General features: G+C 39.9%; 1 protein-coding gene across 1 annotated transcript; it reads right to left on the reverse strand.

Moving 5' to 3' along the window:
- Positions 1 to 42: 42 nt before the first annotated feature.
- On the reverse strand, positions 43 to 11,243 carry chmp2ba (charged multivesicular body protein 2Ba). Its single transcript, XM_023416684.2, has 6 exons — positions 11,058 to 11,243; positions 8,071 to 8,162; positions 5,349 to 5,543; positions 3,550 to 3,652; positions 3,078 to 3,184; positions 43 to 1,820 (listed from the first exon to the last, which is right to left on the reverse strand). Exons 1-6 carry the CDS (start codon positions 11,089 to 11,091, stop codon positions 1,707 to 1,709), a joined length of 645 nt encoding a protein of 214 aa, XP_023272452.1. The 5' UTR covers positions 11,092 to 11,243; the 3' UTR covers positions 43 to 1,706.
- Between the last annotated feature and the right edge of the window lie 13,847 nt (positions 11,244 to 25,090).

Here is a 25,090-nt window from a genome sequence, read left to right on the forward strand (position 1 = left end):
TTTAAAGGGAGAGGCTCAGAAAACTGTACAATCACCACATCGTACCTGAAGAAACTTTATTCCTTATAAAAGCCATAAACCCTTTACACAGTCACTTTACAATGACATGGAAGAAAACAAAGATGAGTATACATATTGTACACCTTTTAAAAAGGGGGAACTTCCAAATGGAACAGCACTCAATGTCAAAATCTGTTTCCGCTCAAAATATCACAAGAGAGTGTTAGAAGGTAGAGGTAAGAATGATTTACAAACAAAAAAATATGAATTGTGAATTGAGCATGTCAGATACATGCATGAAAATTTGAAAAAAATGTATTTTAGCATTGGGAATCAGTGTGGAAACAAACGGCTGGAGAAAGATAAAGACTACATTAATATGAGCAGATGCCTGTCGCTGTCATAAAGCCTGAAGCTGGCTGACATTAACAAATCACTGTATAGAGGAATCCGCTTCAGCTCTGAAAAAGAGAAACGTCTCTTGGATCACAGTGTCATTTTAGCAAACACGTCCATCATTTTCTCGCAGTGGTGTAGTGTGTGTATGTGTGTGTGTGTGTGTGTGTCTATTTGTGAGTGAGGCAGCTTAAAACCACAAATGACAGTAACTGCACAGCAGCTGAAAGAGAAGAGGGACTGCAGGACCAGTGCCATCCTACAATCACTGTGTAAATCCCAAGTCCAAAATAAAATACACAAATCAGACAGCAAGCAACAACCAAGAAGCCGAAAAAACAAACTCATTTGATTACTCAGTAGTATCAAACAATCGATTCCAAACTCTTTGATATGCTAGTCTTTCATTAGTCCTAATTTGTGTTTGGTGAAGTTTAGTCTATACAGCGTTGGAACTTCCGCAGTGCTAATTAGATACCAGCCAGTTTGCACTCAGATCAATCTGTCTCATCATCTCATGCAATTAAAGTAAAGGCCTTAACCTCGCCCAAAGGCAATGTCAGTTACACATTTCACATGCATATGTCTGTCTTCACTACCAAGATTTTAAAAACATGATAATTAATGATCTACTCGACCAATTTGCTTGCTTTGTGTGGTGACAGTTATCAACTGGGTAATGATGCATTTTCTTCCTTTCACTTGCACAGTAAAGTAACTGAGTCCTATCTCTGGTACTCTGATGATGACAAAGGAATCAATTAACAGCATTTTACCCATAATAACAGAAAACTTGCCCAGGAGATGTGTTCATGAGAGAGAAGGTAAATCTGATGGGTCTTAAATGAACAAATGGCATCAAAGATAGCAGGCAAATAGTGTGAGTAGGAGAAATACGAGTTCCATCTGTTAACTGACAACCATTAAGCTCTTTTTAATTACCGTGTACCATCCATTGTCAGTCAATGTAGCCCTTATAAAGACGGAGATGGGTGGTGAACAACAGTGTAGGTGGTTCCTCAGGTCAAGCACCTATTAATGGTCCACCTTCAGGCTATGGCCACTCTCATGTCATAATAAATATTATTTTCGCATAAATAGATCAGATGTTCTGTGTTAATGATCTGCACCTGTCGAAGAATGTGAGAATATGTTTGTGTTAATGTACATCTTAATGTCAGGTGTGTGTGTGTGTGTGTTGGTGTACACCCTTTGTTACACCTGTAGAATTTGAACCATAGCAGAGTCTGTATAAATCAGTATTAATGTCTCACTTGTTCTTAATGTGAACATTAATACAAAGATGGCGATTAGTCCACTCCCAGAGCTCGGAGCTGTCTCTCGATCTCGTCGTCAGAGATGGTGGCTTGTTTGGAGGAGGCAGCGCCGGGGACGCTCTTTCCTGCAGCTGGAGCTCTAACCATCTGGAAAACGCACATGGGCAGAAAAATCCCATTAGCAAGCACACTCAACTCAAACTTAACACAAAGCTGGGTACTTGTAAGATTGCCTGCTGTGCACAGCTGTGTACTGCCAATCCAAAGCCAAATCTAAGGGACCTGGTCAGATTGATCATAATTACTATCAATTATATTGGAAAACTCTTAGTTTAACTCCATGTAACCATTCATACTACATAAATAATGTGTAATGTCCCTTCAAATAACTATAAACAACCCAACCTTTAATGCAAGTGGGTGTCAGTTAAACAAACTTTTTTAAAATTATTTTTATTATCTTCCTTTGCTAGAAAAAACAGGGTTAACACTTAACATTTCAACTTTCTTTAATCTATTCTTTAAAAAGGTTTTTTTGTTAATAGTTTAAAGTCAAATATTTTCTGTGCAGCAACAATCTGGCACTTACCACTAAAGGGCATAGTCAAATTTGAACCATTGTAAATGACTTTTGGGTTTGCTGAAAAAGTGTAGCCATTTCTCTGTTTGTTGTTTTGACTCTTAAAAACATGATACACTGAAGGATAATTCCAAAAAAAAAAAAAAACACATGGTTGCTTATTTGCTTATGTTAGTCTCTTCCAAACTACCATAGTTTATGAGTCTTGTAACTTCCTTTCAGCTTCAGGGTTGGTTGAGAAAGTCTTTATTGTTTTGCTTTTCTAAGAAAGTGCATGATACAATATCTGCTCCCTCTTTTATTGTGTTTTAGCAGGAAATAATTACCATCCCTAAACACAAAAACAGTTTTTATGAAAGCTGACTGTTTGTTCTCTCCAGCTGCTTGCTCATTTATTGGACAATTTGTGGGTTTGTGTGCTGTGTTTTGAGAGGTAATAACTCATGGAGCCCCCCAGGGGGAGCCAGACACACAGCAGATGGTCAGCCTGGCAGTTACACACACTACAGCGCTAGAAGAGCTGAAGGCTAGCCCCACCGCGTGGCAGCTGGAATACATTTTAACAGTCAAGTAAAAGACGTGGCGTGCTTATTGTTCAGTTCATGTTGCTGGGGGACGTACACCTCGTTTTACATCTGAAAAATATGTGGTAAAACCTTATGTCTTAACTTCTATGTTACTGTTTCTCCAATTTTTACCTGAATCGTTATTACACTTATTAACTTTCTAACAGTCATTAGTGTAAAGGTATGTGGGGGTAGTGTCGCTGTCTCTCTTTGTCTCTCTCTCTCTCTCCCTCTCTCCCTCTCTTTTTAATTTCTTACCTTTCCTGAGATCTCAATGCCGATTTCATCCAGAACCTGGTTGACAATGTCCTGGGATTCTTCCTCATCCCCAGACTCATCAAAGATCTCATCCAAAGTGTCATTGACTGGACGGAGAGTGAGGCAGGGAGGGAAGAGATAAGGACAGATGAGTCAAACACATAGATTTTCAGTCACAGTCTGGAGGCAGCTTTTAGCAATCTTTTTAAAATGCTATTTTACATTCAAATTAGTAAATATATATATTTATGGATGATTGTGTGTTGCCATTTATACTTGAAATTTATAAAAGCCATTCTATATATGTACTGTATGTCAAAATCATATTTTTATGTTTCTCTTTCCCATCACAACAGATTGTAACACATGTCACTGCTCGCACCCTTCACATGTATCTCAACAATCTGGTTTTGGCAAGCTTGTAAATACCAGAGCTCCTTCTGTGTGTGTGTGTGTGTGTGTGTGTCCTTACTCATGTCCTCTGTCATGCCCATCTTCATGTTCTCCTTCTGGAAGTCCTGCATGGTCTTCAGGGTCTTCTGAGGATCCATCTTTTTATTCACTGCTTGCATTGTCTGTTGATGTAACAAAAGAAGGTTAGAGAATTAATCTGAAGGTTTTTACCTGCTGCTTAGGAGACACGACACATTGTAAGAACTGCTCCTGAGCAAAGAAACAACAAGGGGTGTTGCAAATAAGCACAACCTCACATCGTGCTGGAATTTGTAGGACTTGTGTTCTTACACAGTCGAGGAGGGTGAAACAATGAGTACAAAAAATTAACTTGCGCTAAATTTAAAGTTTGACTCATATGGTCTTCATATAGACAACTTTTACTCTTGCAAACATACTCAAGTTAAATTACCTTTTATACAGGAGCGGCAGTTTTGGAAAAAGCAAAGTCGGTGTCCCAAGAAAATATTAGCTTAAGTTGCTCCACATTTACTAACGCATTTGGATATTACGAATACTAAAACAACACAGCACAGACTAACTCACAAATTATGCATCTCCTTCCTTCCTGTGAAAGATCAGCACAAAGGCGGCCTACTTTCACAGCTGAGCCACACACATCTGAGAACATACTGTATACCCCGTCTGTGCTTGACTGTAGTTGACATACTGCTCCACATCATATTAACCCTTGGCTTTCAACATTGTGGGTGGAAAGTGATGCACTTTCCACTGAAAAAGCTGAATGGAAGCTGCAACTTTTTTTCTAGGAAAAATATGCTGGTGTGTGTATGAACAAGTTTTGCAAATATAAATATAAAATATAAAACAATTAACACATTTTCTCTCACACAAACACACCCACCTCATCACACTCCATTTAACTGAGGCCTAATTATATTTGACCTGCCTGTGTTTGCTTAGTCTGTATAGTACATCGCTCCTGGCCAATAACTACCTTTCACACTTCATTAATAACGATGCTACAAGACTCAGTTTTAGACGTGAACAGATCCCGCATTAATACTTTAATTACAACACTAAAATATTGATACGAGCAAACACTGAAACTAACTCCTGTTCAAAACAGAAACACACCTAACTTGTGAAGTGAATATAGTGGATATCCAATGTATAGCAGTTATTTAAGTATTCAAGGGATAGTTTGGGTTATTGGAGGTGGGGTCGTGTGAGGTACACATAGTCAGTGTCTTTACCTGCAGGAGATTTGAGTCAGCACGCTCCCAGTTTGGAGAAGCAGCCAGGAGTTCCAGCACAGACGCTGAGCAATGTGCTGCTGTGGACGGGGCCAGGCGCTAAAAATGAGCGCTGTACAGTGCGCTGTTTGGACGCGCTCATATGTAGGAATAAGGGAGTTCAACGGTGGATAAAACATGTGTTGTGACTGCAGCACATCACATCGCTCAGCTTCTGTGCCAGTGCTCCAACCACCAGGAGTGCGCCGGCCCAAATCTACTGCAGGTAAATACACTGACTATGTATAAGTACCTCACACAACTCAAGGTCAAATAACCCGAACTATACCTTTAATATAAGCGTGGGCAAACCTATGTAACAAAGGAATTAATCTGGAATTTATCCATCTGTAAGGTCGGCACAGTTTTCTTAAAAAAATAAAAAAGAGGCCGTTTTGGTCTGATACATGCTTTTCACAATGAGTTGTCCTTGTATACACATATTAATAAGTAGTATTTCTTGCTTGTTGTTCGCAGTGCAGCATTTTCTTCTTACAAACTGATGCATACTTCCATTTTATAATCTGACTTTAGACCAGTTGAACTGGGCCTTGGATTTTACCTTGGCTGTGGTGGACATGGCACCGGCCATCTTCATTTGGGAGTTCATGACCTTTGTCTGCGTAGACATGGAGGTGACCTTAGAGCTGACGGCGTATGTCCGGTTTTTCTGCTTCCTCAGTTGGACCAACTGCTTGGCGAGGATCTTACATGCCTCGCGGTTACCACTCTTTGCCATTTTCTTGATCTCTGCCTCCTGGAGAGGGAAAGATTAGGATGTGAGCACTAGATACACTTCCCTGACACTTAGAGGACTTACATGGTTTGTTTGCATTTTTCCCACTTAACACTAACAATGTACATTTTAGTAAAAATAGCAAATTTAGAAAATGAGTGTGAGTATACACACTCACACAATATTAATGAAAATTGTAAGAACTGAGTCCATTTTCGACATAACAGAGAGGTATGGTGTGACAGAAAAGAAAGCAGGGAGAGAAGCCACTAATTGTGCCAAATTCTAATCAAATATGACTTAATCTGGAAGAAATCCACTGTAGCTATTGAGAGTGATTGAGTCTCCTGGTTTTATGGGTAAGTACATCATCTACATTTCATTTAGACATAATGTTCCTGTGCATAAGAATATAAATAAAGAACAAAGGACACTTTTCATGTAGTTTAAAATGTGTTTTTTTCCACTCAACATCAATAAGTATAACTTCTTCTTACACACCTTACATTAGAAAATATACCACAAACACACACACACACACACACACACACACACACACACACACACACAAGTATACACATACTATGTATTGATAAACAAACATCCACAATAAACCCGAGAGACCAATGTGTTTGCAAATATAGACAATATTAAACACAGTCGTCCGGATCAAATGTTACTCACTGGCAAATACATGCTTTTAGCTTTGGTAAACATCAGAATACACTGATGCCCACAAGGATGCTGTCTGTGGGCATGAATGTGTGTGAGCATCCCAAGAGAAAAGAGTGGAGCTGCAGGTTACAGTAAGCTAGCCAGGCATCTTAGCACTGGTACGTTCAACAGCTCCACCATGCCTTGTTTATTTCTTGTGTGTGCGTTGAAAACATCCTCTTCAGGAAATAACAATCAATTATTAATGCTTGATAGTGCAGAGGCAATAGACATTCTGGCTCCCTGTCTCTTTCTCACGCACGCACGCACGCACGCACGCACGCACGCACGCACACACGCACGCACACACGCACGCACACACACACACACACACAGAACAGGTGCATTTGTCTAAGTCTGTATTCGTCTGCTTGTAAGGAATAAAAAAAATCGAATTAATGCCAAGGAGAAAAAAAATTGAGCTGTGTGAGGGAAAAAAAGGGACAAAGTGACAATAATAATGTCAACTGCATTGTCATCTGAAAAACTATGAATGTATCAACAGGGAAAAGACAGAGACGAGAGCAGTGGGACTGTTGCTGATGTGAAGCTTATAATGCCTTATTTACTGCTCTGTCAGAAAAGGAGGGAGGAGGAGGAGTGGGGTGATGGATAAAGACTGCTCTCCTATGAAACAATGCAGCAAACAACTGGGTGGCTGTTGGGCTTTGCCCATGTATTAACAACAAAATGCTGAAGATTTCTGGTGTTTTTTCAATGGATTTTTGTTTCAGCAAGCAAAATTTCAGACTACTGAATATTTTGCTCCAAATTTGACCTAAAATCACTTTAACATCTGAGGTAAATAAAAACAATATTTTCATTGAGTGTGGCTACTGAAACATGTTAAATAAATAGAAAGAATAGAAAGAATAGCAAAAAAATATGTTACTGTAAAGCAACATCAAGTCCAGCTGTGATTAATAAAACATATGTAATGGAAACCTTCATGCATTGTGAAAAAACCTAACTTTTTAATGCCTTACATTCAAATTTAATAAAGGGCATTAATTCTTTTACCCAGCTGGAAGAGAACTTATGCATGTCCTAATTTCCTGAATGTGGACCTTCATGACAGGTCTGTTTCTTTTCTCTTTTCCATTCTCTTTCTAATTTATTGGAAAATGAACAATTTCACTTTAAAAGTACTTGGATCTTTGGGTGATAATCTCTGCTCCGTGCCATTGCTATGCAGCGTACACATGTGAATGTGCAAGTGTGTGCATACACTCACTGACAGCGTGCATGGTGGGGGGCAACAGACAGTCATGATTGTGCTAAACTGCAAATATAGGTCATTTCCATTTCTCAACGAAAGTATCTTTTATTAAGAACATGTAACAAAGCTTTAAAAAAAAATAGACTAATTAGTGTTAGCATTAATGAGGAAAAAATCTGGTTCCCCAGGGAGGTAATTATGTCCTGTATGATATTTACTTAATACAACAGAGGGGAGACGACACAGCTGGTTTCTTTCATCTTTCAGAGGGGAAATGTGTGCGTCTGCGAATATAGCTTTATCGTGTAACAATGTTCGTGTGTGTATGTAAGACAGAGAGGTCTCACTTGCCCGAAGCAAAGCCACCATACCAGATCTATCTTGTCTATTCGTTTAGACCCATTAGCCAATCAGGTTCAATCCCAGATTGTAGGAAATGGATGTAGTGTGTCTCTATTGGGAGCGTAGGGGGTCTTAATAAAGCATTGATGCAATATGCAGAAATCTATGGAAGATGCCTTGGTAAGGATATTTTGTTCCCAAAACACAGTGTGTGCATGGGCGTGTATGTGTGTGTGTGTGTGTGTGTGTGTGTGTGCGTGTGTGTGGTCCCACCATTTGTTTCTCTTGTTTCTCCAGCGCTGCTCTGTCCCTGGTGATCTGTCTCTGAGTGCCACGCAACTCTTTAGACTGTTCCTTGATTATGTCTTTGGAGAGAGAGAGAGACAGTAAGCAGGAAAGATCGGTTAATACTTTGTAAGATATCAAACATTTGTACACCCATCAACATTTTTCTCAATACCAAAATGCAAATACACACCCTCTGACCTGATGAATAAACTTCTTTTTGTTTTTTCTTTGTGTGCATGTTTCACATCAGTATTTTGACAGAAAGGCAGTCGAACTGAAACACTTTGGCTTTGTCAAAATCCCCCTTCAACCCATGCCCTCAGTTTGTGGGGAAATAACAAAGACAATTCCAGTCTTAAAATCTGGCATCACTCATGACTTGCATACCCAACATAATCAGGAGCTGACAGCTGAACAGAGAGCAAATATAAAGACCAGCAGGAAGAATGTGGAGTACCATCACTTTTTCTTCTACAATGTGGTTTAAAGGCAAACCACAGTCTACAGTTTCTTATTTTTCAGGTATTTTCAGTGTGCTACATGTGCAGTGGTGAAATATGGATCACTGAAAATGGGAAGGTTTTCAGTTTGGATGTCACTACATTTCTTGTGCAATGCAGTTAGAAAGGGCAGGGTCTAGGTCAGCTGCATGGAAGAAATCAACAGTGAACATGTTTGAGTGTGTGCCCACATGCGCACAAAATACCAGAGTAATCAGCAGCACATTGAGAACACACTCTGACACTGGCAACTGTAAAAGTGCCCGGACAGCTCGCACCAATAATGAGTCAGCTCTGACCCGCCCACAGACAAAGTGGTGTCATGTGAGATAATGTATGACCCTGAAGTCACTCATTCATTCATGGCTTCTGAGAGAGGGACAATCCAAGTAATCTGTGTCTCACACACACATACACACCTTTAGGACAATGAGACATAAAACAAAAATACATTTGCAGGTATCCCCTTTTTAACACTTGATTTTAGTCTGGACACTGACTATAGAAAAAATACAACAGATTCAGACTGGATGCCTCTGAATGTTCTAATATACAGTATATTTTAGCCCTTTTACAAGCATTAAATAAGGTGACAATACAGAGTTAATAAATACAGAAATAAATTAATGGCCAGTAAAGTCGCTTTTATTTATATAGCTCAAAATCACAAATATCAAATTTATAATCTGCACTGCACCACATGCACCACACTCTATCCTTTGACCCTCATTTGCAATAATAAAAAAATCCCTCAAAACAAAACCTTTAAAATGGGGAAAAAGGAAGAATCCTCAGAAAGAACAACAGAGGAGGGGTCCCTCTTCCATTTCAGACAGACATACAATAGATGTGTACAGAATTGCACAACAACTTATTCTGGTTCTTTAGGAAGATGTGCAGAGTTAACATTATAGTGGGGAAATGAATGAATAAATGAATAAATAAATAAATAAATAAATAAATAAATAGGCACTGAAGAATACATTTTAAAACAATTAATTAAAAAATGTCAAAAAATACTTATTCTTTCTGAAAAGTTCAGCAATCATGAACTTGGTCAAGACACGTCAGAGCGTTGGACCACTTGCGAGAAGCACACGTGTATACGTATAAGGTGACGTGCCGCCAACGTCTCAAAGTGGGAGGGATATCATCCTACAAATATGTGTGATCTCGCCGACCCCCCCTCTTCATTCGCCAAGTACCCAGAAACCACTTCAACCAACTAACTCAGGGCAACGGCGAAAAAAAAAACTATGTCCGTGGAGCGAGAGATGACAGAAATTAAGGGAGGATGGGGGACTGTGAAATGTCACAGCTGTGGAGACTTGAAAGAGGCTTGGCATGGAGGTGGAGGTAACACAGCGCAGTAAGTACAGTGTGCAGATGATCGGCATGAGTGAAACTGTGATGACAATGATGGGAGGAGTAGGTAGGAGGTGCTGTGAAAAGATTTGCCTTTACCAACAGATCCTATTGTTAAACATGCAGACAATATACTTTGATATTTTTATGGAATTCTCCACACAAATAAGTTGAGGTGAGGCCGAGAAGAGGTGAAATTAAGTCTGCCCTCCCTCTGGAAATCCAGCCCTAAAGTGAATATAATCAGTGATTGAAATAGAATAATTGATTAAATTCATTACATTTGATAAAAGAGAGGCTGAGGGCTTTTCATTATGACCTTGTGAGCATGATTACCTCGCCTCGGGAAAAATACTGAAATGTTTAGACTGAAAGGCTTTTCAGAATTTTGACACCTGTCCATTGCAGACTAAAATGAACATATCCAAGATGATAGCCTCAGCCTTCCCCTAACATTACACAATTTTATCACACCATTTGTGATTAAACTGTGGATAATTCTTTCACAGCACAACAATGCAGTTGCTTTAGAGTCTAAGTGTAAGGCAAAACTTAATGTTTAATTAATGTCTTCCAGAGAAACACAACGTGAGGAACCTACTGGATTAATCTGAATAAATATAAAGCAATGATATGAAAGTTAAAATAGTGTTAGACCTGCTAATATATATTTGGCGTGACATATTTAACGTTTTTGTCATAGATATTATGAGTGGGGTGAATGTTTCCCATTTCTACTCAGTCACTGGAAAACAATATCTTTACCTTAGCTCTAGAGTAGCAAACAAACAAACAAACAAACAAAACAAAACAGGAAGACACCTTCTTCCTATTAGAACCTATCGTTAACACACAGCTAACGATTACAGTTCCAGCAGCAATATTGTTGTTCAGAGTTACACTGTAATCCATCCATATACAACAGAAGCAGTTTCCCCTGAGCTACATTAAGTCTGATTTCAGACTTTGAAATCACTTCGAAACAGTGTGACTTGACTCAGACCCAGAACAGGTTGAACGGGTTTATTGTGGAAAGCTAATTTAAGATGGAACAACACAGCCGGGCTAAAAACAAGTTAGCTAGCTTTTTACACAGAACAAACTTACCATCGACAGTCTTCTTCTTGAAAAGGGACGCCATGTCGCTGCTTTGTATCAACTTAAATAGCAAATACAAATCCTGTATTGATATACTGTGTTATTACTAACGTTAAAACCGCCGTTTAACCGTCAGACCGGGGCGGTGGGTCAGTTTAGCAGCCTCGGTTTCCTGGTTCACTTTTCTGTTGTCGGAGTTCCTCCCTCAGCTGACTGACTCAACGGCTCCGCGTGACGTCACGGCGGGACTCTCATGCTGCCTTCACTTGTACCTCGTAAAATACCCAATAATTATCAGAGAGCTGTTGACTAATCTGGACCATGTGAACACTGTTGCATCTACGTTCTATTCGGGCAAGTCTTAGGAATGTGGGTGTGGAGGAATAGCACCCGAATGCCAACGTCTATTTTTGTACCCAGATATCTAGTAGGAGTACAGTACAAGTGTAACCATGGATAGCCGGACAATAGTAACTCTATTGTCATTGCCATTGCATGATCAGTACCTGCTTGAAATGTGTCCATACAGTTAATGTTATGATAAACACAGTCCTATTATGTATCGTGGCCTATGGTTATGATATTTAAAACCCAATGGTGGCTGCTCTGGTGATCCATCATATGAAAAAAATAATATAATGCAGGCATTAGCAAATAAAGTAGTGACAAGCACAGATATATCGCTAAAGAAGCTATAACAAAATAGTATACTGCAACTTAATCTGTTTAAATGAAATTGTATTGAGATTTGAGTCCATTGTTTTGGGTTATTGGTGTCCATTGAATATAGACTTGCAGTATTTCATACAGTCCTTGAAGGCAGCACAAAGGCAGAAAAACTGTTGAGAAAATGTTCATTGGAAACAAAGAAATGTCTTGTTTCTGTTTAATGATAAGGTTAGGCAAGCAAATGAAGTCATGCTGACATGTGTGGGTCACTTATCATTTGCAGTCTGTATGAATTTTACTTTTCACATTTACATGATGTTTAATCCAACTGATGTTTAATTGGTTTCCCTTCCTTTTAGTTGTTCAAGTGGGATTTTTATATGTTGTGTGCCTGTGTGCATGCAAGAAGTGTATGCATCTTAGCATGTTATCAGTATGTACACTAATCATAGCACACAAATATGTGAACTATCACGTGGAAACAATCCACAGTGGGTAATACTGTCTATAAAATCACCCCCATGGCTTCTCAAAGTATCATAAATTCGGTTCTCAATTTAATTCCTCTCCTTTTTATCTCCAGGAGGGAGGACATCCTTACACTGCAGCATGTATTCATATATTCGTATTGCTTTATTTCATATTAATGCTGAGAGCAACTTTATGTGGGGTGATGGGACTCTTGAACCATAACCAACTCAATTTGGTGCATGTGTGTGTCTGTTCCAAAGGAGGTGGTGGGAGGTAGCAGAGAGGGTGCAAGGTGGGAGGGAGGGTCTCAGCCCAGAAATAGTGAGAGATGCCAAGTTATGGATGGAGCAGAGGAGAGAGGGGTGACTTTGAGGAGGAGGAGAGGAGGATGGGTAGCCCTTAGCACTTTTCTCCTTCCTCCAAGGAGGTGTGTATGTGTGCAAGCGTGTGCACAGACACTCGCCGGTATGCATCGGCATGTCGTCCTGAGGCGTTGTTCTTGTTAAGGTTATTAGGGAAGATGTTTGACGCTAATCAGTGGAGGACTACAGGGACCCCCAGTAAACGGCCTCATCATCAGAGCGCCCCAGTGGTGATAAATCTAGCCCCAAGCACCCAGAGGGCCTGTAGGTACCAAGCCTGTATCTGTCTGGTTTTGCTGTTACATTGTAACAGAATGTAAATCAATACTTGGGTATCAAATTTGGGCATTTTTCTACCTCTGATCAGTATTATTTTATCTTATGACGCCCTGTTGGGATTCCACATGCCTTATTTCTATCATTGTTGATTATCTAAATATCATTATTTAAGGTATTGATTTTTCATTGCTAATGTTTAAGAGTCTTCTCCAAACCAAGTAAAAAGAACACACACACACAAAAAAAAAATGAAAATGAAAATGAAAACTTTACAGATAGTGAATACTGGAAGAACAGAGTTTGCATTATAAGCGCAATGGAGGAAACTTATTAATGAAATAGAATAAATAAATCCAATATGAAGAATTGCTTCTCTGTCTGCACCACATTCTGCCCTTATTCCTCCACTTTCTATCTCTATGATTCTCCTCCTCTTATCTGTGATCCAGCCTGGGGCAAGCAGACGTGTAATGTTAAGGCACTAACTACAGAGTGTATGGAGACACACACACACAGCAGCAGAGAGAGACGTTCATGTGTGAAATGAGATCTCTGCACAATCAGTGGGAGTCGCAGCTATAAAGCACATCAAGCTTTTCAGCTTTAAGGTATAGAACAAATCGCACTAATCCAGTTACTAAATGAATGTGGAGTTGCTGTATTCTGGTAACAACTGTTTTTTTCCCCCCTCTTCACAGATAAACCCATTTGTGGACATTCAAAAATGAAACCGAGTGGTGGGTCCAGTCACCAGGTTTTTGTTTGTTTTCTTCTGAAAAAGAAGAGCAGAAATTTTGCACCAAATAAAAACTCATCAATCTTTATTTCTAACAACTTAAAAAAAACAACTTATTCTTGCAACCAAAATAAACCGTAGTTTAGACACATAAATTATAGTAATACATAAACCTTCTCAACTTTTATGCTCTACTTTAGCTTGACAAATTGCAGAATGTCTCACATCCAACAACTATATATCTATCACAATAAAGACACACAATCCTGACTACGTGGTGCCTTATTTTTTACAATAACAGGGGGGGCAATATCCACCCCACACATCAGCCATGGATTCCATTTTTTTTTTCTATTTTGTCATTTGCAATAGAATTTCAACAAACCTCCCTTAGGCCTCTGCAGGTTGTGTATCTCATTCCCATATTTATCAAGCATAAAATCATATATATCACTGAATCATAATAGGGTATAAGATATGACTATATGCTGCATTCTTCCCTGTGCCACTGACATGTAAGCAGGCTGAAATATGTTTGTATGCAAACACAGAGAGACAAGGGGCTGTGATGGGAGGCACGGGATTTCAACAGCACTTCTTCTCTCTGATGGATGGATACTTCACTGCTACCCAGATGGAGAAAGGCAGATAGAAATAGGCAGGGTGTACCAGGGGGGAAAAGAAAGAGGAGAATAGAGGGTAAAATCACAGAAGAGAAGAGAGGGGTGAATCAATGGGAATAATAAAGATAAGGGAGAAGATGAAGTTTACAGGGTTTTCAAAAAGTCTAAGATCATTGATTTAAACAGAAGCCAAAGATCATGGCGATAAGCTGCTAATATTGTGCTATCATTAAGGAAATTGATGACATTTCACGAAATATACTCATCCACTTTGTTTGCTTAAAATCTGTATGAGAAGGTTGATACCTCTCTTGTACTATGTAGTGGAGAGGGTTTAGGACATATGGAAGATAGCGAGTGTCTGAGACAGGGGGAGGACACAGAGGGATGGTGGGAAGGAGGAAGACAGGGGGAGAGCAGCAGGGGAGGCAGAGGGGAGGGGAGTTTGGGATGGTCTAATAAATCGAGTGAGTGACTCCAGTCATTTCTACCCATGGGACGAATCTAGTCCTGCTCACCGGCGCAGTGCAGCATCAGGGAATTGTGGGTAATGAGAGCTTATTCTCCCCTGTAGTGTTTGCTCATCATCATTGCCACCCCCAACTGCCCCAGCCTCCCACGAAGCACGCGCACTCACACACACACACACACACACACACACACACACACACACACACACACACACACACACACACACATGTATTTAGATGCTGGTGTGGAGTTATACATATCAACATGTGCAGACACACAGTCTTGCAAATCTTGCAGACAAGCTGTTGGTTTTGTGAGTGAGGTCAAACAGTGAGGTGTTATTGTTTAAATCTGCTGCTGGCGCCAATTTTGGATGTCACACTCAGTGAGGCACACACACGCATGGTTCAATGACACCCTCTTTTATCCACAGGTCCTTTTAGCCTGAGGAGGCCAATCTGTCTGAGGGTAGATCCTACATACATCAACCCACAACCCTCTATCGCCCTTTCTCTCTCTCTCTCTCTCTCTCTCTCTCGCGCTCTTCTGTCTATGCAGTCCGTCGTCCTCCTCGCCCTGGGGCCAGGCTGTGACCACAAGAAGTAGGCTGGTGGTCCCAGCAGGGGCTGAGGCTCAGACACACCATTAGCATGTGGGAATTAGAGTCATTACAACTGGAAGGGCAATGGAGGACGAGTCCTTCGCTCTGCAAAAGAGGTTTGGGAAGTTGTGTGAGGAGAAAACAGACAAAGTTGGAATATTTATTAATCAGATGACTGAAAAACACATATCCAATACTGCATGGATATACATATACAGATAATACATATTATACATGCAGCAGTGTTGTGGATGGGCCGTACTCTGAATGCCATATGCAGAAAAGCAAGTAAGTGAATGTGTTTGAAAAGAAAATGAGAAATGAGAAAATCCTGTGTAATCTTTATGGAGTCAGTGATGTTTGTAATGAGAGATGGACAGGTAAGTAAGGTGAGTTTGTAAATTGAAACTCATCAAGTTGGAGGAGAAGGAAAAAACATTCAATTCCACACCAACAATTTAAATTTTGGTTTGTTATGTTAAAATAAGAAAGGGTCTCTGTTTCTTTTTTTATACACTTATTAGTATCTCCAGTGCAAGAGGTTACTTACTGGTATTTCTATTATTTTGACTTATTTGTTGTCCATAGTGAATTATGAAAATATGAGCACAAACAGTGTAAACACAACATTTTATCGCAAAAGAGAACAAATAAGACTTAGCTATACAAGGGGATATAGAGCAGATCTGATTCCTTAGATGGCATGTTCTTAATTAAGTCGCATGAAAAGTAAAAAGACATTTCATTTTTAAGCAGTAACCATTATTGTATAAGAGTGATATCAATAGTCTTGCAAAGGTGGAACAGAGATTGGATCGCCAAGATGTGGGGCACCCCCACAGCAAAATCTCACCCAAGACCACCCCAGCACAGTAAAAGAAGCTTTCAGTGTCTCTATTTATTCTGTGACTTACCTGTGCTTGTGAGTATGTTATTACTGTCGCAGATAATATGACTCTATTCGACATTCTTCCCCACGTCGTTGTTTACAGCAGGCATCAAAATGTACCTTGAAAGTGCTAAATGTTGTGGATAGGAACCTGTGTGCTTAATTTCACACATTAATAAAGTATAAACACAAATGTCCTGCATAACCAGTATATTTTTTCCAATTTGCTGTGGATTTACATGTTTAACATTTAAATCCATGTCCAGCTTTTGTTTTAGAGGAAAATTCTTCCCAGATTGGCCCAGATTGGGGGGTGGGAGGGTGAATAAATGTGAATAAACATGACCCTTTCTTTGAGTCTCCATCATCTCATTAACTTCTGCTGGGCAGCCTGGGTAGTTTCCATTATCTTTACACATGCAGAATATGAGTTAAAACTGGAGGATGGACGAAGCAATTATCTGCTTTTTAAGCAAGGTCAGCATGGAGACTCTGAGGGAACCACTGGTCACTTTGTTAACAGACAGACAGTGTGGGCACAGACCGTCAGACACACTGCAAATGAAGTACTTTTCTTTGTCTAGTCTTGGCAATTAAAACTCTCACTTCCATTTATAAAATGTGCAATAATGGCTAGAACAATTAAAACTGAATATGTGCGATCACTGAGATAATGAAGAGGCAAAAGTGTGTCGCTTTTGTTTGACGAAAAAAGCCCTTATAACAGTGTTTTTTTCCCTTTGGCTTCACATGGAAATTCCATTTCCATTAACTTTCAAATGACTGTCTTCTGCTCATTAGAGTGATGCCAAAGTGCAAATGATCCCGACATGTTGTTTTGTGTCTCATTTAAACTGAATTATAAATCAAGACTCATAGTATAGTTTAAAATTAGAAGCAGTGTTGAATGTACAGTTAGAGTTTTTTTCTGAATATGACAGTGAATAAAAATCTACTCATATTGCATCACTCCATGTACTTGGAGATGCACTAATGATTCTTTAATTAGGCTTTAATGTCTGCACTCCTCCCCCACCTCTGACACACACGACGAAGAGGGTTTATCTTGGTACACTGTTATTTAAGCAGCAACAGCAGGCAGATATCCTCCTTGAATGTACAAGCAGATACATATCTATAGTAGGCCTGTGTGTGTATATGTGAAATCAATATATAATATAAACCCAATACCAGTTAGTACTGTCTGTGGTCACATATACAGTATTTTGATACGTCAGATTTTAAAACCGTGACGTCATCTGGGCCTCAACTGCAGAAGGTAAGAGCCCTTTATTTCAGGCAGGCTTATAGGGGGCAGGTCTTCCTCATGTTTGATGTACCAGAAAATCTCTAAACTGGAAAATGACCAATGGTGGAAATATGATCACTCAACTATGATCATTCATTCAGTCAGTCAGTCACTCATGGATACTCTATGATTATCGAGCTGGCCCCGCTATTGTGGTCCTGCCAAATAAAATAAAAAAAGGGGGGGGGTGTAAAGTTAGAACGAAGTGAGCTTACCAGACCTCTGTAGCCCGTCTCTTATCTCAGCTTGAGGCTATCCGCTCGAGTACATTTGAATCTCCAAACTGTTGGCAGTCGGTTGCATTGTGATTAAAGTAGGCACCAAATTTTGACAATGAAGATGAATGCATGAAATAAAAAAGATCATATCTCTGGTTTTGTTGCATCAATTTTCACACTTTTTTTTCCATTGTGAGCACAACAATGTTGTAGTATCAGTAAATTGGTGGAGTACTCTTTTAATGTGAGAGAGATTGAAAAAAAATGTAATTGTAAGATGTATGACAATTTAATATTAAATGAGTGGTGGTATACACTAAATAAAGTCATCACTTAAACTCATATTGTCTTAATGTTGTTTTGTTGGATTAACCACTAAGAATAAAAACTGGAATTTTAGGAAAGTCAATTATTACATTTGAAAATATTAAATGCAAGAAAATATGAGCAGCTTCAGCAAAGAAATGACTTGACAATCCAAACTAATGTATAGTACAGACCCTGCATGTGCACCATTTTAATTTGTTTTGCCTGATTGTGTGCAGGAGCCTTGTGCATCATGTTCACCCTCATCATCACCATTGTCATCCACATCTTCAGGTCGTCCGGAGAGTCAGCCCAGGCAGGTGTGTGTTTCTATGGACTCTCTCCAGGGCAGAGGAATGATAGCAACCACGCCACAAAACTCATGATGCTGCACTCTGCTTAATATGAGATATCATCATCAACAGCACTCAGCGTTATCTCACACCTGCATCATCAGGGGTGCAGTGTAAGGTTGAAAAAGATAGATCTTTTAATTAGAAAAAAAAGATTTGGCAAGGACACTGCACTTTTTGCTGTAAGGGAGTTTGACTAAACGTGTTGTACATTAACACCGATGAAAATGTTTTTAATTGTCAGTGTCTCAAAATTCAAAGGGTTGGCACTTTCAGTGTTTTGTTTTTGTCATTTTACCACTGACTTAGATCTGGAACACATAATTTGTGACCTCTTTTTTTTTTTTTTTGGTTTCCTGGGATGTATCCCCAAAACATCATCCCTCGCAGAGAAGAATGTTTCTCTGAAATCTGCCTGTGATCTAAAGTCTGAATTTCTTTAGATCTAAAGCACTGGAGGTGTCCCTCATTCTTTGAGGGGTATACAGCAGGAAAAGCAAACAATTCTCTAACTCCACTTTAATTTCTGTCCTATACCCTTCTCCTCCCTCCGTTTTCCCCTCTAAAACATCCACTAATAATCATCTCTGTGCCTCATTAAGGAGCAGAGGAGTGGAGGCACAGGCTGCTCCAGATGTTTGGTGGAAAACCCCTGAGGTCCAGCGTCTGTGTCAGAGAACTTGTGTCTCTCGTAATATGTGCTATCAAGTGTGTAGGATGGCATGAGCGTGTGTGCAAATGTGTATGCGACACCATTTTAAATCAGTGTGTTTGATACTTCCTGCGCTATCTCTAGGCATCACTCTGAGTGTTCCACTGCCCCACTTCCAAAGCAGGCACAGACGGCGAGTGACGAGACTTCCTCTATGAGAACACTAGATGGAGACGTGGACACAAACTGCCATCTCTGCATGTTTTTATAATCAGTCTCTTTGTCTGCTGACGGTGTCATACTGAGTGATCTGTCAGGTCAAGAAAAGCAGGTGACTGCAGGATTTGAATGATTTATCGGGCTGATAGTGACTGTTTATTCAAATCTTTCTATTCACTGTTCTGTATTTTTATTGCGATGGATATGATAGATTTTTTTTATCACTGCTCATTCATTGTGGAATTGATCAGTGCATTTACCGCACAGTGACTACTGTTAAATACCATTTCAAATATTCTGGAGGACACAGCCAGAGCTCGCTTTTTTGGCAGTTAAGGAATTGCAATTTGAATAAATTACAAAGGAGTACATAAATAATGTTAATAATTTTATCTGAAGAGATTTTGGCAATATTTAAACATTTTCTTGATCATGAACAATATAAATATTTTGTTATTCATGTGTAAGTCACTTTCTTCCAAAATGCTGCCCCACTTCAGCATCTTCAGCTTGCAACTGAATAATTCACGCTCCCTTTATGAAATCAAAGTGAATGAAACATGAGAGAAAATTATGGCTTACCATTACCAAGTTGTTGTAGTCCTTGAATTGTCATCAGATCTGGCAACTCAATTATCAAATGTGGCAACAACAGCATGCAGGGCTGGTCATGGAATAAATAATAAATCTTGTTCTTCTTAACATTTAGCTTTCACCTGAGAGAAGCCACGGTTGGTGAATGAACTCTGGTGAAATGTAGGACTGAGAGCATAAAGATAAAAGCAAAATGTCAAAAATGTCTCTGATACAGACATTGGAGCAATTTTGATAATGATTTTATGAATAATAGTTTTTTGTCCCCACAGTATGGAAAGCACATGTCGAAATAACAAAATTAATTATTTAACTGTGTAATTCTTAACAGAGAGGACTGCAAAATACAGGTGAGTTATAATTACATTTCAACATTGTAACTTAACATGAATGACAACTTTTTTTTATAGGTTGGCTCTGTTCAAATAAGCACTTTCTATGTTGTCATGACCGAGCTCTTAGGCCATGACAAAATTAGGGAAATGCACACATTTGTACTTGCCAAATACAACAAAAGGAGGATGGCTGATCTTAAATGCATTCTGGATGGACTGGCCAGGTGCACCCAGTTGGACTAATGCCAACTCCGCCTACCAGGACCTGAAGGGAGACAAAACACCAACCCCTAGGGGCCATGAAAGAGCCAGAGGGTTGTCATATTGTCAAACACAACAGCTGTTTTAATTACCTTTGTTTTTTTTTTTTTCTTTAGTTTGAGATGTGATCACATCTCATACGTAATCTGAACAACATCAAGGCCAATCTTTTCTCCAAGAAGACCATCATATCCAAGGATGGTAATGGGGTTAAATACTTCACTTTCAAGAGTTTTAATTGTCACTGCAAAACTCTTATGCATTTCAAAAGTATTTAATTTCAAACAATACTTATACCTTAATACACCCAGATGAGTTGAGTATTAAGTGGCACTGATTAATCCGCAGATTTATTGAGAGTATTGAGTAGGCTACATCGTAGACAAGAGTGCTGACCACTCTGTGAGGCTGCATGAAGGTACAGTGGTACATTGAGCTAAATTTTAACATCAGTTTGTTTGTCAAAGCACTTCCGGCTCTGGAACCCGGGGATCGTGAATATATACCATTTGACTGTGTTTCAGTTCAATGAGTAGGTCTACACAGTTGGAGTGCCAGTCAAGCACTGTATGAATTTACTGAACAAATTTTTTTTTAAAAAGAAGGGATTTTGGGAACTGAAAAGAACTGCTTTGCACATTGCTAACATCATTGTGCTCAAAACAACACTAAATACAGCCAAGGTACTTACAAAGGGCAGTGGATCACCAACGTTCTTAGAATTCAATCAATATTTGAGTAGTTGCCAAGGTATTTCTTTCAAAATCAAAAATATCAACTTTGTGTTGGTTCAAGATGAAACGTCCTGTGGCTTAATTTCCTGGGGACCATGAATGTCTGTATAAAGTTTGACGGCAATCCATCCAAACCTGCTCAATCTAACCTGCCTCACCCATGGATGACTGACACCCTCCCAAAAACTTTGTACCAATCTCAAAGCTACTGAGAGAAAATGGCATAAATCTAGTGACCCTGCTGATCTCTAGGGTTATCAGTGACTCCTATCTTCTTTCTCATCCAACATCAATGGTGCCAAAACTGTTTTTTACAATGATAAGTGAGTACCAGAGACAGTACCAGTTCCACCTTCAAAACATCATTCAATCCTCCACCACACTTGCCTCCTTGTTTCCTTAAAAAGCAGTTGCTAGTCTCCATTACTCTCCGTGGTAGGCCCTCTTTCTGAAGGCAGTGTAAAGGCATGCCAAACGTATAGCAATCCTTCTCTGCTCTCATGCCCCTCAATTGCTCACCACCTTTCTCACTCAGCCCTCTAGCTGAATGCAAGGCTTCAAAAAGTGTAACATATAGCAGATCTAATACATGTACGTCTCCATTTTCCCAAGTCAATGGTGCGTTACTTCTCTCATTCGCCCCTCTCACTGAGAATGATGAGTTAATGTATTAAAACTCCTGACTGGTAGTCATCCTACTACATGTGCACTGGACACCATTTTATCCAACCTCCTCCAAGCCATATCTCACACCATTATGCCAGCAATTACACATGTGATAAAATGCTTCACTGGCTTCGGAAAGCCAGAGTTCCTCTCAGGGAACATCCTCCTTGATCCAAATCAGTCAGGTTTTAAGAGCGGCCACTCGACTGAAATGGCTCTGTTGTTTGTGACAGAACCCTAAGGGCAGCTAGAGCTGCAGCTCAGTCCACAGTTCTTATCTTGCTAGACCAATCAGCAGCCTTTCACATGGTTAACCACCACATCCTACTGTCTGTACTCTCCAATATGGGTGCTTTCTTGGTTTGAATCTTATCTCACTAGGCGCTCCTTCAATTTGTAATGGCAAGGACAAATGTCCTTATCCCATTCCCTCCCCACAGGGGTGCTCCAAAGATCAGAGCTGGCTCCCCTTCTCTTTGCAGTATACACCACCTCTTTGGGTGGTGGGTGTCCACTTGAATGGCTTCTTCATCACTGCTAAGCTGACAACATCCAACTATACCTATCCTTTCCACCAGATGACTCCATGCTGTCAGTGAAGATCTCAGCTTGTCTCAGATATATCCATATGGACAAAGAAACACCACCTTCAACTAAGCATCTCTAAGACTAAATTCTTAGTCATCCTAGCTAATCAGTCTGTCACACAGTGAAACCCTTACAGATAGTCTTCTGGTCTTTGATCAGCCTTAAAGGGTATGCCTGTCATGGTTTGTCCTCCATACATACCTGCCTTCAGTAGTTTTTCACTCACTACTCCCTTGCTCATCCCAGCTGCCAACCACACCCACCTCGTCAGTCACTCCATTCACCTGTTCACTCAGCTGCAGCTCATCAGCAATCAAGCCTGGTTAAAAGCTCCACTCTCCTCCACACTCACTGCCAGATTGTTCTTTGTCCCCATGCAAGACTCTCCAGCGATTACCCTTCGACTGATCTCTCGGTTCTGACCCTGCCTGCTCCTGACCTACCCGCCTTGTCTCTGCCCTGGTATATACTTCAGCCCTTCTGTTTTTGACCACGAATCTGCCTTGCCCCTTCCTGGTCTTCGTCTGCCTGTTCTCGGGGCTGCTCTGAGTCCTTCGCCTCCACTGTTGCAGCGTGTGAACTTTCCTGCTGGTTTTTCGGTCCTCTGCCTGGTACGGCTGCCTCATCAACAGCTTCATTCCGGGCCCTCGGATTTTCCCCAAGCCCCTCAAAGACTGCCATTCCCCTTAGAACTGAACTGTGCTTATTTATCTGCTTCTGCTGACAAATAAAAGTGATTACCAATACATCGGTTCTTGTCGGTGCTGCTTTTGGGTCCAAACCTCACCCGTTACAACGCCACTGCTCATTGACCTCTACTTGGCTGCCTGAATCAAGTTCAAGTCACAATTGCTTGCCTACTGAGTGACTTCTGGGCCTGCACACATCTATGAAAACAAAATCATACAGGCTTATGCTCCTTCTTGACCACTGTGTTCCTCCGAGGAATGTTGCCATCCTTGCACACAAGGCAATCACAGCCTGTTCTCATTTGTGGTTCCTCAATGGTGAAATGAGCTACCAAATGCTATCAGAGCAGGGGTATCTGTCTCTATCTTCAAGAATCTTGAAGACTGATCTCTTCTGAGATCACTTCCTCTCCTAACACCTCTTACACCCTAACATACCGAACAAGCACATACTCTCCACTTTCTGTGCACTCCTTTACCTGATCTCTTTTCACTTGACCTTATTGAATGGATTTGGTATTTAGTACATGCACCAAGATTCACTATTGCCCTTCACTTCTAAATTGTTTTGGATAAAAGCATCTGCCAAAATGTAAACATAAATCCAATTTACATTTGCAACTAAACTGTTTATATTAACCCATACAGTGTATCATTTAAGCAATTGGTATATTCTGCTTTCTGAACTGGAAATTATACATCCATGTACTGACAAATGTCAGCTGAACTGAAAATTTGGTTTCTCACCATTTAAAATTTAGAAACTTTACAAGCTATATAATATAAAGCAAATACTGTATATACTTTTTGTAGATGATTCTTAAAGCTGTCTAATCATTTGCTTTCTTTCAAGATTTGTGTTGCTTCCTATTATAATGTTCAGCTGTGCATTTTGGGACAATGGTGTGCTTTAAAACCAGACTCTAATCAAGCTCTAATTCAAGGAGCATGTCAATGTCTTTGAGTTTCGGTATCAGTGCACTATAAACCCAGTTGGAGTTTGTGTGTATGGAATTGGGACACATCATGTTGTACTTCTCTATCCATCCAGATCATTTTAATTGGTTTTTGAAAGTTTTTTGTTAAGTAATTGTAGTAGTGGCACGATGGACACAGTCCCGATCCCTGCTGCAGATGGGAAAGGCTTGCAGTGCCTCCACCCTTAGAAAAGGTCAGAGAATGCATAGTGATATCCTTTGCATCAGAACAAATTAGCAGTAGGCTCATGCGCAACATAGATCATCAAGCTATCATTGAAATTAAGCAGGGGCCAACATACAATTCATGCTGCAGAGAGTATCAGTCCTCAAGTTTTCATCCTCTTCTCTGGTTCTCTGGTTAATAACCTGCATGGTAATCGTTTGCACTGTCTGCCTTTCACAGTATGCTTGTCAGTCCTGCTGTAGTGCAGTGGGAGGCAGTGTGCTCAAAGTGAAACATGTTGTACTAGTATCTGTAGAAGCACATATCACCAACTGGGGTAATGGTAGAATAGAGACCGTAAGAATTAATATTTGACCAAGACTGCTCTTTTTGTTCTAGTGTCTGATCATAATGATTCTCCTTATTTTAAAACCCTTGAGAGAACAAGTGTACCTTTGGTGTGACATTTCATTTATAACACAGATGGACTCATAAAATTTGAAATGAGTATTGAATAGATATGGATATGCTATGATATATGGAAGGTTGAAGATTTTTAATGTCTACATCTAAAACAACTAAGCTGGCAAAAAAAAAAGATTCTGGTGGAGCAAATAATTGGTGGACACATTTTGAAATCGTTTTAACAACTTACAAATGAAATGACTTCTGCTGTTTTGTACAATTCAGACGTCATATAAAGTAAATTTATTATTTTGTGTTATCATCACTGTGTCATCATTGACCCAAATTCAGTTTACTGAAGTTGAACATTCACTACCTCGGGTCATTTACTGATTGCATGGATGATGTGGATGTAACTTCTGTGGCTTTCATCAAGTCTCCTTTCAGGACAAACTGACAACAATAATGT

This window comes from Seriola lalandi, unplaced genomic scaffold, assembly GCF_002814215.2.
Source record: "Seriola lalandi dorsalis isolate HSWRI2012SDOR001 ecotype SW California unplaced genomic scaffold, Sedor1 jcf7180002054568, whole genome shotgun sequence".
Lineage (NCBI taxonomy): Eukaryota > Metazoa > Chordata > Actinopteri > Carangiformes > Carangidae > Seriola > Seriola lalandi.

Bases quoted from the DNA above. Each gene is read 5' to 3' on its own strand.
- chmp2ba (XM_023416684.2), bottom strand. From the start codon at position 11,091: ATGGCGTCCCTTTTCAAGAAGAAGACTGTCGATG. The intron at 8,163-11,057 runs GTAAGTTTGTTC...CTCTCTCCAAAG, and splicing joins CAAGAAGAAGACTGTCGATG to ACATAATCAAGGAACAGTCT. The intron at 1,821-3,077 runs GTAAGAAATTAA...TGCGTTTTCCAG, and splicing joins GCATTGAGATCTCAGGAAAG to ATGGTTAGAGCTCCAGCTGC.